This window comes from Elephantulus edwardii, unplaced genomic scaffold (assembly GCF_000299155.1).
Source record: "Elephantulus edwardii isolate Elephantulus edwardi_28Jun2011 unplaced genomic scaffold, EleEdw1.0 scaffold00217, whole genome shotgun sequence".
NCBI lineage: Eukaryota > Metazoa > Chordata > Mammalia > Macroscelidea > Macroscelididae > Elephantulus > Elephantulus edwardii.
The window spans coordinates 230,614-242,423 of record NW_006399967.1 but is presented as its reverse complement, the minus strand read 5'-3'; the positions used below and the strand labels follow the sequence as shown (position 1 = coordinate 242,423).

Genomic DNA, 11,810 nt, shown 5'->3' with positions numbered 1-11,810 from the left:
GCACTACAGTAGTGTTGTCTATTTCCTTTTTCAGTTTTGTTAATGCTTGTTTTATGTATTTTGCTGGTTTTTTATTTGGTGCATAGATATTTATTACTGTTATGTCCTCTTGTTCTATTGACCCTTTCAGCATTATGTAGTGACCTTCCTTGTCTTCCGTGATGGTTTTTACATTGATATTTATTTTGTCAGAGATTAATATGGCTACTCCTGCTTTTTTCTGGTTGCCATTATTTAAAGTCAGTATCCTAAAAAAGATTTTCCTTTTTGTACCAAGATCAGTGTTACAGATAAATGGTTCCTATTTATATCCACTTACATCCTTCCAGCTTCAGTGCCCTCCTTACCTATTTCCTGATCAGTCAAATAATTTATCACCTAGTCAAAATGGCTCTGCAGATTTCCTATAATGAGCTATACAGTAACTGTTCCAGGCTGGTGAAATGGACAGCCTCTGTCACATCTATTTGACTCTGTCAAAAAGCACCCACATTAGATCTGGTACAAATCAAGTGGCTGTGTGCCAATAAAACTTTATTTACACACATAGAGAGTGGGGCCACATTTGCTGACCAGAGTTTGGTAGGTTCAGTGGCTTTAACAAACTCAAAATAGCATGACATTAGCAAGAAATAGTTTCTTTTCCAACAAACAGCCCCAGAGTCAGCAGTACACTGACCTGGTGTGGCTTTGTGGCTCCTTCTATCTTGTTTTTTGGCCTCCTATATGGCTAACTCCCATTCCAGTCAGAGGGAGTGGGGAGGAAGCCTGGGACCATTCCCTGAAGGACAAGATCCAGAATTGGTCGCTCCAATCCTTCTTCTACCCCATTGGCCACAACAGAATCATGTGACCACAACTAATTTCAAAGGATGCTGGGAGATATAGTCCTTAGTTGGCCACTGCCTTTATCTAGTACATCACCTTACAGCTATTGTCAATCTTTGTGGGAAGAGACAATTCATCTTTCTTACCCTGGTGGATTTGAACTGCCCACCTTTCAGTTAGAAGCCCAGCACTTTCTCCACTGTGCCACCTGGGCTCCCTTGAGCAGCTGTGGGCCTGGCACCCACTTAGCTCAGAGGAGGTGCAGATGTAATTGTGAGAGTGCTGACCTTGTCATTCCTCTGCCCCCAGCCAGCTTTAGGCGCCCGGTGGTGATCCTGGGGCCCGTGGCTGACATTGCTATGCAGAAGCTGACCGCCGAGATGCCTGACCAGTTTGAAATCGCAGGTGAGACAGTGGTCAGGCGGCCCTGAGGCTGAGGCCGCTTGGTGAGAGGGCAGAGTTCCAACAAGGATGGACTCAGGAGGCATTGCCACCAGTGCCTGGGCTGGACATCACTTGTCAGTCCTCACACACCCGGGAAGGGCCTGAGAATCCTAACTCAGCCCAGCCCCAGCAGGTGGCCATGGGCTTTCTCTCCAGGGCAATGGGGAGCCATGGTAGGTTCCTGAGCAGCGGAGAGGCAGGTAGATGTGTGTGTAAGAAGCTGAATCTGCTGGTACCTCCTCCCTCTGACAGAGAGTGTGTCCAGAACTGAGAGCCCCTCAAAAATCATCAAGCTGGACACCGTGCGGGTGATCGCAGAAAAGGTAAGTGGACTCCAGGCAGCTGACCTCTCCCCATCCCTTATTCCAGAAGCAAGTGTCTCCATGGATCTTCCTGTCAGGGTCTTTGTTTTTTTGTTTTTTGGTTTTTTTTGTTTTTTTGAGAAGAAAACTTTTCATTTTAGAAACTTGTGCTATTACCAAAGTACTTACACGTGTAATCAATTGCTAGGGTATGTATAGATGGTAAAAAAATCAGTAATCTATTAACTTAACCATGACAGAAAAATTGACTTTCAATCCTTCCTAGAAGGCAATCAAGGTTCCTCATCACTCCTTAATCAAAGCCCTTCGGAGCTGACATTATCAACAGTTAAGACAAGGAGACGATGAACTTCTGGAAAGCCTGTCAGGGTTTTTGTGATGTGGGGGGTGTTGGCGGGACAGAGCCTTTCTGGGCAGACTCACCCAGCAGCAAGCGTTGGTCAGTGACAGAAACGAAAACTGGGTCTCTGGAGCCCAGGACGCTACAGCTCACACTGTCCTGACCTCTCCCAATCTGCTGGCCTGTGGATGTGAGAGGCTGGGGTCCACTCTGACCTCAGACTTGTTTTCTGTCATTCTCACTGATTCTTGTCTGTCCATCTCTGTTCCTGTGCCACTGCCTCACCATCCCTTTCTCTCTCCCCTCCCCCGCGCTGGCCAACCCAGGACAAGCACGCGCTCCTGGATGTGACGCCCTCGGCCATCGAGCGCCTCAACTACGTGCAGTACTACCCCATTGTGGTCTTCTGCGCCCCCGAGAGCCGGCCCATGCTCAAGGCCCTGCGGCAGTGGCTGGCCCCCGCCTCCCGCCGCAGCTCTCGCCGCCTATACGCACAGGCACAGAAGCTGCGGAAGTACAACAGCCACCTTTTCACAGGTGGGGTGGGGTGCTGGGGTCCTGGGGCAGGCTGGGGGAGGGTCCCGCCGTGCTCATGTCCCGTTCCCACAGCCGTCATCCCTCTGAGCGGCACGAGCGAGGCCTGGTACCAGGACCTCAAGGCCATCATCCAAGAGCAGCAGATGCAGCCCATCTGGACGGCTGAGGACCAGGTGTGTGGCAGGGGGTGCGGGGGCCAGGCCACGGTCAGCGGGGAATGCGGCTTCTGTCGAGTTAGGGTTCATTCAGAGTCAGGCCTGTGGCCAGGGTCAGTGTCAGCCTGGGTTGTCTCTTAGGCTACATGGGGAGGTGGCCTTGGGGGGACGCACGGGCTCAGCTCAGAGTCGAGGCTCAGCTGTGGGATAAGGGCCAGCCTACGGTCAAAGGTCAAGAGTGTCTCTCTCTCTCACACACACACACACACACACACACCCCTCAGCGTGCTATCTGTCCCCGCCAGCACTCTCTGCTCTCAGGTTGGGAAGAGTTTAAGAGTTTAAGTCTCAGCCTGGCCATGGGACTTAGGACTGGGCTGTCACTAGCCACCTCTCAACACTGGCCTGTGGATGTGACGGCTGGGGTCCACTCTCACTTCAGACTCTGCCTCTGCATCTCTCTCGTTCCTGGCCAACTTCCTGTTCTTGGGCCTGAGGTCTTGGTTGGATTTGATGAGGTCAAGAGTCAGTGAAGCTCAGGCTTGGGCGCTTTGGTCTTGAGTCAGGGGTTAGTGGTCAGACCCAAGCTTGGGGTGAGGGCTAAGGAAGGTCTTTGCCTGTTCTGGGACAGAGTTTGAAGGGAAGTGCCCAAGCTAAAGCTGGCTCTGGGGCCAGGGCTGGCCTTGGTCTGGAGGCGGGGGTCAGCCACAGCCTGGCCCAGCATCCACGCTGCCCCTCCTGCCTCTCAGCTGGACGGCTCCTCAGAGGACAACCTGGACCTCCCGCTCCGCGGCCTGGCTGACAGCTCCGCCGAACTCAGCTGTGACAGCCGGGCCAACAGCGACTACGAGACGGACGGTGAGGGCCACACGGACGGCGAGGGGGGCGCCCACACGGACGTGGACGAGGGGCCCCCGACGCCAGCGCTGGCCCGGTCCTCGGAGCCCGTGCTGGAGGACGTGCCCCAGAACCCTCGGGATCATGGGGGATCCTTGGCCCCCCGGGGAGTCCAGGTAACCAGAGGGCCCTTGCTGAGGGGCACCAAGGAGGTGGACACACACAGGGGAGGTGGAGTTCTGTGGGATCATGACCCCGCAGGACGGAGACCTGCCTGCGGGGCTGAGGCTATAACTTGCAGAAGCGGCCTGTTCCACCTTTCCTCCTCTGAGCTGCTGGTGGATCCAAACCCCTGACCTTTTCGCTAGCACTTTAACCACTGTGACCTCAGGGGTTTGATTTAGTAGAGTGGAAGCCCTGGGTGAGGGAGAGCTGTGCAGGCCCAGGCCTGGCTTATCAGTGATGTTTAACGGTAATGTTTAACCGGCACTTGGTGCATGGCGGGCAAAGGCTCTGGGTGGTACGAATGTTTAACACATTCAGCTACTTTGAGTCCACACTGGGCACCTTGGAAGAAAGGCCTGGTGACCTGCTTTCACAAAGTCACAGCCTGAAAGTCCCTGGGGCAGTTCCACTGTCACCCGGGGTCCGGGAGTCAACCTCACATCACCTAGCAGGTCTGTGATGGAGGCCCTGAGTGGGGCAAGCGACCCACCATCCCCGCAAACAAGAGCTTGTGGAGGGTCTAGTCTGCGCGGCTTTCCACCTTCAAAAACGAGCTACTGACACAAACAGGGTCCCCGAGTCAGTCGACCTGACGGCCGTGCAGGAGTTTCACGGGGATGAGGGGAGCAGTGGCCGAATTCTCACCTTCCTTGGAGCCTCACGTGTATGATTCTAGGCCACTGCACTCAGGTACAGGACCACACATCTGTTAGTGGAAGCTTGTGTGTTCCTAGGATTCTAACCAGGTCTCAACGGAACTGGTAGACTAAGGCAGAGTAGGAAGAAAGGCCTGGCTACCCACTTCTGCAAGACAGCCCGTGAAAACCCTAGGCATCATGGTCCAGTCTCACTGGGCACCAGGCCAATGAGGGGGAAGACCAGCTCAATGACATGTATTAGCCAGAAACTCTCCAATTTGCTGGCGGAAAACACCATGAACGTAGAAAACATTCCTTTTGCTGTGAAGAGCAACCTTGGGGTTGTGTGGTGTCCCATCTGCTCGACCGTCCACGGGAGCCTGGCTTGGTTCCACTGGCCTGTCCCCAAAGGGAGGGAGGCCTGGGTTTTTCCTCAGGCCCCTCACAGGCCCAGTGAGAAGCTGTCATCTTAGGGAAAGGAGAGGGTTCGCCTGGCTAACGCTGCCTGAGCAAAGGTGAGGAGAGTGGGGGTTCATCTTGGTGTTAACATCCGGGCTCCCTCTCCCTCAAGGTGGACAGCTGGCACCCCCAGGGGCAGTGGCGGCAGGACAGCATGCGGTAAGTGCCCCCAACCCCTTTCCCCAGACATTTTTAGGGTGAAAAGGCCTAGATCCAGGCCCCCCTTCTCATGTGCTTGTAGTCCAGTGAATGAAACAGTCCTGTGTGGTTAGAGCCATGTGTATGGGAATGTGCTTCCAGTGAGAACTGAGAAAGAAGGCCTTCTAAAGACACTGCAGCTGGGGTTTTGCAGGCTGCACAGGAGTTCTTCAATAAGTTCCTGGCCCAGAATGCCCAGTTTTGCTCATCTGTGCCCACACTCACTGCTTGTCCTCACCCCAACCTCAACTCCATTTCTTAATTCCCAGGACGTACGAGCGGGAGGCCCTGAAGAAGAAGTTTACACATGCCCGAGCCCGAGACGTGGAATCTTCCGATGAAGAAGGTTACGACTGGGGCCCCGCCACGGACCTGTGAAGCTGCGGGCTGCCGACTCCCCTGTCCCCCTGCCACCTCTGGGGACAGACCTGGAACGTGCCCTCAACCTGCTCTTAATAAACAGTATTTTCACAGCTCTGCCTTCCAGGACTAACAAGGGACCACGCCCGTTCTCCTTGCTCGGCTCCTGACCCCAATCCGAGATTTTGCTCACTGGGTAAACTTTTAATATTTTACACAGAAAACCACCAAGAGCTGAGAGTGCTGGGGGGCCCTGGCTGGCCACGCGGGGCACTGGAGGCGCAAGGCTAAGGCACAGTGGCAGGGGAGGGGCGGGGGTCACAGGTACACGGGCTGCTCCTGGCCGGTAAGCAGGCGGTAGGTGGCGGCCGGCATCGTCTTGATGTGGACCTGGCGGAGAGAAGCGGAGGAGCTCAGGCAGGCCTGGTGAGGACAGGAGGGCGCCCCAGCCCGGCCCCCCCCTCGGCACCTCCCCCCACCTCATTGTGGGCCTCCGTGAGCAGCTCGATGACGCGGGCGTGCGGCACGGCCACCACGCTCTGCCCGTTGATCTCAATGATACGGTGACCCACGCGGACGCCCCCACGCTCGGCGATGCCACCCCGCAGCAGACTGCAGATCTAGGAGGAAGGGGCACTGCTCAGGGGACACGCCGGGGTCACCTGACCCCCGCGTGTGTCCCCATCGAGCACCCCAGACCCAGCCTCACAATGCCATTCTCCACGCAGAAGCCCAGCTGCTCACGGGCGTGGGGCCGGCGGATGATGGCGGTGGTGACCGGGGGACAGTGGACAATGCTGAGGGTCACAGATGTCTGTGGCTTCACTTCCTGCAGGAAGGGGCCTGGGTCAGGCCCTGCTGCCCCACACAGGCCTCGCTGGATCCCCCTGTGCCTCAACTTAGAGCTCTATCCCCGAGTCTAGTTTCTAGAAGACCCTTGAGAAGTGGGGAGAGGGAGCCTCTGAAGTGGGGTGGCCGTGGGCTGGCCGTGGGCTGGGGCTCAGCTTCTGCAGGGGAGGGGCAGGGAGCAGCATGCACCTTGGGGCTATATTCCCTAAGTTGCTGCAGGGGACATGGAGTGGACAGCACGCCCGTCGGAGGTGTGGTCCCTAAAGTATTCCTGAGTACTGACCCCCACCTGGACCTGGCATGTCCCTCCCAGTTTCATGGCCCAAGTGCCCCCATCTGAGTCAAAAGGGTGCAGGCTAAAAGCAAACCCATCCTGGTCCCTGGACAGAGAAAAAGCCTCCTGGTCCGGGAGCCCACGCAGCTGTGCTTCCAGCAGGGTCCCCTGGACAAGAGGCTTTCCTGAGCCTCAGTGTCCCTACGTGCACGCACGGTGGGAACGGGGAGGCCACACGGGCCAGAGGATGACAGGAAAGGCACTGGACTGGCCCAGAAGGCCCTGGTCCCCACTGGCTCACTCCAGGACAGACTCACGCGGACGGCGGCCTGGCAGGCGGTCAGGGGCAGCCCCACCAGGCTGGCCCCATTGATGGCAGTGAGGCGGTCCCCGATGCTAAGGGCCCCTGAACGCTCGGCGGGGCCCCCGTGCTGCAGGTTGGCAATGACGGCTGTGGGCAGTAGGGAGCCCCAGCCCGACTCCACCAGGGCCACTCCCAGGCCCTCACCTGGCCGCTTCGTGATGCACACCTGGGGGGGACATGATGGGCATGGAGGTGGTTCCGTGGGGTGAACACCTGTGTCAGGGAGGGTGGCACACCACCTCGCTCACCTCTCGGCAGTTCTCGCTGTTGGAGAAGTGGTCAAGGTCCCCGTTGTGGAGATGGCTGGGCCCCTGGGTGGCCTGGCTGAGCCGGGCGGCTGCCTGGCCAGGCTCAATGCCGCTCTCCCGCAGGAACTGGCTGTAGGCCACGGCAAAGGCCTGGCCAATGGCCTGCGCGATGAGCTGGGCCTGCGGGGGCAGCACCGTCCTCAGGGTCCATGTCCTCTGCCCCTGACCAGATCCAGGGGCGACTTCCAGGGGAAAGGGGGGAGGGTGGGGAGGCAACCCTGGGCCACCTGGTAAATACTGGGGAGGCAGTGTCCACTGCAAAGACTTCTGGGAGGAACTGGCCAAAGAGGACAAGCCTTGGGGCTTGTCCAGAAGGTGTGAGAGGGTCCAGGGGAGTGGACTGCCAGTATGGCAAGAGTGAGACCACATGGCCCAGGGGACAGTGGGAAGGGTCAGATCACATGGCCCAGGGACTCGTGGGAAAGGTTAAAGACCATCTAATGCAAAGGTTTATGGGAAGATTAGCATATACAGCACAGGGGCATTCTGGGAATGGTAAGAATCTATGGCACCAAGGTTTATGAGAAAGATACTGCCGCAGAGGCCTCTGGGAAGGGCGAGACGGCTGACCGGGGGATCGTGGCCATCCAGGAGGTGGGCACTCACGTCCTCGGAGTGGAAGACGTGGCAGAGCATCCTGCAGGGCGGGTGGTCGCGGTCCTGGGGTGCGGGTCTCCGGGCCTGCCGCCGCCGGGCCATCAGCACCAGCACGCTGCCGATGTCGGCGATGTACGAGATGGTCTGCAGCGCGTGGTCCATCATGGCCTCCTGGGGGGAGACACGGGGGTGGGCTGTTTGCTCTGCCCTCTGCGGGGGGGGGGGGGGGGGCACCAGGTGCCAGTCTGGCCGTACCTGGGAGTCAGCAGTCAGAACCTTGATCCGCTTGGTGGAGATGAAGAGGTCCACCTCCGTCATGGGCTGCGTCTCCCCCGCGGGGGCCTGTGGGAAAGGGAGACCCCCAGGGACTCCATCAGCTTCTGGGGCCTCGGGACCTGCCTGCGCCCCACTTGCTCACCGGGTCCCCACCAGCTCGTCCACCCAGGCCTGCCTTCACCTTGACGCGGTCCACCGCCTCCTGGGCCTGGGCCATGCGGGTGCTGGGGGGCGGGTTCCGCTCGGACACCAGCTGGGTGGAGCCCAAGTACTTGGCTCCAAAGATGACACCATCTAGGAGGTCTTCGTGGTCACAGGGACCGGGTACTAGGGGTGACAGGGCATGCAGGGTCAGCTTGCGGGGGCCCCTGGCCAGGCTTGGCCAGCCCACTACTGCCCTGGCTCCCTCAGGAGACTAGACGCATAGAGAAGTCTAGGATAGGACCACAGGGAAGCTTACGGTCAGAAGCACCCGGTCGCCCTGAGCCAGCTCTGCCCTCACAGATCTAGAACCTCTGTCTGCTCTGCCTGTGGCCTGAGGGCTCCCAGGCGGTGCCCAGTTCTAGCAGGTGGCCGTCCGAGGTCAGGTGCAGACCTAGTGCTCCACGAGGGGTGTGCAGAATTCTGTGACCTGCCTGGAACCAGGTGGCCTGGCTCTCAGCTCCTATGTATAAAAGCCACGTCGTTTTAGAGGCATTGTCAGTCCCACTTAAAAGCTCTGGGATTCTTCAATAGAGCTAGAACCAAATAACTGGGCCCAGTGTCCTCGAAGTCCCCCCAGGACCACAGGCAACGCAAGACCAGAACTGAATAAACTCGCGTCCTATCAGGAACTTCCACTGCGTCCAACTCCAGAAGGCACCCAGGGGGGCTCCAGAATTCTCCGGATCTCACAGTAGCGAGCTCCGTCAAGGACTCTAGAACCAGCCACTCTAGTTCTGGAGCGGCTTCATCATACAAACATCAGGCGGACCTTCCTTTTCTAGCAGTTCTAGAACTCCTCAAGGAATCAACACCTCGGGTGTATCATTCCAAGAACTGCCGGATTCGTCTAGAAACCACCAACTGTGATCACAGTTCTTGAATCTTTCAACCCAGCCCGGAAATAGAAAGAACTCTCCGTGAAACCTAGACCCGGACAGCTCTGCTGGTACTTCTGGAATATTCTAGTCCGTAGTCACTCTTCTGGTTCAGAGCTTCACGGATCCCAGACCCCGGCCCTGGGCAGCCCAGTGGTGTGTGAGTTCACGCCACCGTCACCTCTGCCTGCTGTCCTTCACCATCTATTTGTTCCAAAGCCACCAACGATTCCACTCGAAGGTCTAGATCTGCACTGTCCAGCACAGTGGCCGCCAGCCACAAATGACTGTCACCCAGCATAACGGCGCTGGTGCCAACTGGGATGTGTAGGTAGGTGTGAAATACACACATTGGATTCGGAAGATCCAGCAGGAAAGCTAAGTTATGTTGTTGTTGTTGTTATGTGCCGTCGAGTCGCCTGCGACTCATAGCGACCCTATGTACAACAGCCCTAAACTCCACTCTGTCCTGTGCCAATCGCACTGTCTGACACTCCCATTCCGATTATCCCAATCACTGAATCAATCCACCTCATAGAGGGTCTTCCCCTCCTGCGCCGTCCCTCCACCCTCCCAAGCATGATGTCCCTCTCCAAGGACCGGTCTCTCCTCACAACATGTCCAAATTATGTTAAGACGGAGCCTCAGAATCCTTGCCTCCAAGAAGCCACCCGGTTTAACCCTTTCCAGGACAAATCCGTTTGTTTTTCCTAGCAGTCCATGGTATTCTCAATACTCTTTTCCAGCACCACAGCTCAAAGGCATCAATTCTCCTTCTATCCTCCCTAGTCATTGTCCAACTCTCTGATGCGTAACAAGTTATGTTAGTGTTTTAAAATACCAACTCATGGTGAATCATAATTACCTCAGGTATATCAGACAGACTAATTAGAACATTATCAGAATAACCAATTTCTGTCATCAAATATCACAAATCATCAGAAAAGCTGACCCCTCCCATTTCTACTGTAGAGTCTTAACATGACTCTCGAATGTTCCAATCAAGCTAGAATTGGAGGTCTAGGAGCCCCTGGCTGGTGCAGATGCCAAGTGCAAGGCTTCTAACATAAAGGTCACTAATTCAAATCCATCGGGAGGCATCTGGGACAGTTCTTTCCTGTCATGGTCATGAGGACTCAGAAGGGCTGATTGTTTTGTCATGCATAGTTCCCCTATTGATCTGAAAACATTTTCTCTGTGATTCTAGACCTTTTCAGTTTGATAACCAAATGGCTCCCTTAATGCTTTCCCTTACTCGAGACAGAAGTCCAGGTTAAAGGACACCTAGTTTCTTATCATCTAGACCCTCAAGTGGTGAGTCATAGTAACATGATTCTAGAGCTTTCCTGGAGCTGTGGGTTCACATCAGTTCCCCTCCCTACAACCTGTGAACTTGCTCTTTGATCCAGAGTCTCGGGGAGCCTGGGAAAACCCTAGAACATTCTAGAATGCCAGAACTGGTAGTCTAGAGCAAAGGTTGGCTAACTTTTTCTGTAAAAAGCCAGATGGTAAAGATTTTCAGTTCTGTGAGCCAGACAGTTCTGCAGCAACTACTCAACTCTGTTCCTGCAACGCAGAAGCAGACCGTTAGCATGCCAGCGGAACAACGCTGTGACGAGAAAACTTTATTTACAGATCCTGCAATAGTTACTGCATGCCATGTTCATCTATCACAGAATTGCCTGATCTCCCCAAGTATCTAAAAATGCAAAAGTCTAAAAAAGCAAGTTCACAAGATGTCCAAGAGGAAGGCATGGCCCGATTCAGGCCATAGACCACACAATGTGCCAACCCTCGCCTAAAGCCCTCAGCACTATAAATGGCCAAACTGCCGCCTTATCACCCTTTAGTCATTCTAGAACATTCTCAAGACTGTTTCTTTTCTCCCAGGCCATCCAGAATCTACTCAAAACCAATGATGTAGTCTTTCTAGAACCTTCTCCTTGCTCACAAACTGTGTGTTAGCTTTTGGGAGACTGTTTTAGACTGTTCTGAAGCCCTTAGGTTCTCCAGGGGCAGGTTGGCAAGGGCACTCACCCTCCTGGGGGGCAGGGTATGAGGCTTGGGTCTTGGGGCTCTGGAAGGAGACAGAAGAGGGGCATGTCTGAGTGCCCGCCTGACTCCAGGCCACGGAGGCGGGGGCAGGCACTACTACCTGGGCGCTGGCAGGCGTCTCCTCAGGCCTGACCAGAGGCGATGTCTCCAGCCAGAGCTCCGGAGAGCTTCCTGAGCTCCGACTGCCATCCTGCCCGGCACAGGCTCCCTCTGCCCATTCCGGAAGGCTTGTGTCCTCGTCTGTGTCCTCGGGGGGCTGCAGCAGCCCCGGAGACTCCTGGGGACAAGGCTGGGAAGGTGGACACTCATCACAGCGCAAAAGGTTCAGCAAGTCGTCGCGTCCAGCCTCGGCGGACAAGAGCCCGTGGGCATCTGCAAGGTCCCCAGAGGCCAGTCCATGACCGGTGGCGATGTGCAGGGGGCAGGGAGGACCCTCTGCAGACAGACCCCCCAGGTCACCCGGCAAAGCTTCAAACTGTTGCACCAGGTTCTGGATTCTCGGCTCATCAAAATCCATCTGGCTCAGACTGCTGGGGGCTCCCGTCTCCGGGTCCCACTGGGAGATGGGAGCCAGGTCCTGAGAGGGTGCCAGAGTGACCCCTGGCTCTTCCAAGTCCATGGCTGGAGGCCCCGAAGAAACGGGGGTGACTGTCAAGAACTCCAT

The 11,810-nt window shown here is 56.1% G+C and overlaps 2 protein-coding genes across 2 annotated transcripts in view; one reads left to right on the top strand and one right to left on the bottom strand.

The window, feature by feature from the left end:
• The window catches only part of TJP3 (tight junction protein 3), a 31,530-nt gene extending 26,168 nt beyond the window's left edge, over positions 1–5,362 (top strand). The window contains exons 14-20 of the mRNA XM_006897895.1: positions 1,138–1,233; positions 1,525–1,595; positions 2,262–2,472; positions 2,545–2,645; positions 3,377–3,640; positions 4,899–4,945; positions 5,254–5,362. Of these exons, the coding sequence (XP_006897957.1) occupies positions 1,138–1,233; positions 1,525–1,595; positions 2,262–2,472; positions 2,545–2,645; positions 3,377–3,640; positions 4,899–4,945; positions 5,254–5,362 (899 nt within the window). The remainder of the gene's footprint in view (positions 1–1,137; positions 1,234–1,524; positions 1,596–2,261; positions 2,473–2,544; positions 2,646–3,376; positions 3,641–4,898; positions 4,946–5,253) is intronic.
• Positions 5,363–5,662: 300 nt separating this feature from the next.
• Positions 5,663–11,810, bottom strand: APBA3 (amyloid beta (A4) precursor protein-binding, family A, member 3). Its single transcript, XM_006897894.1, has 10 exons — positions 11,247–11,810; positions 11,129–11,168; positions 8,194–8,339; positions 7,992–8,078; positions 7,746–7,907; positions 7,080–7,259; positions 6,785–6,997; positions 6,054–6,173; positions 5,824–5,964; positions 5,663–5,734 (listed from the first exon to the last, which is right to left on the bottom strand). Exons 1-10 carry the CDS (start codon positions 11,808–11,810, stop codon positions 5,663–5,665), a joined length of 1,725 nt encoding a protein of 574 aa, XP_006897956.1.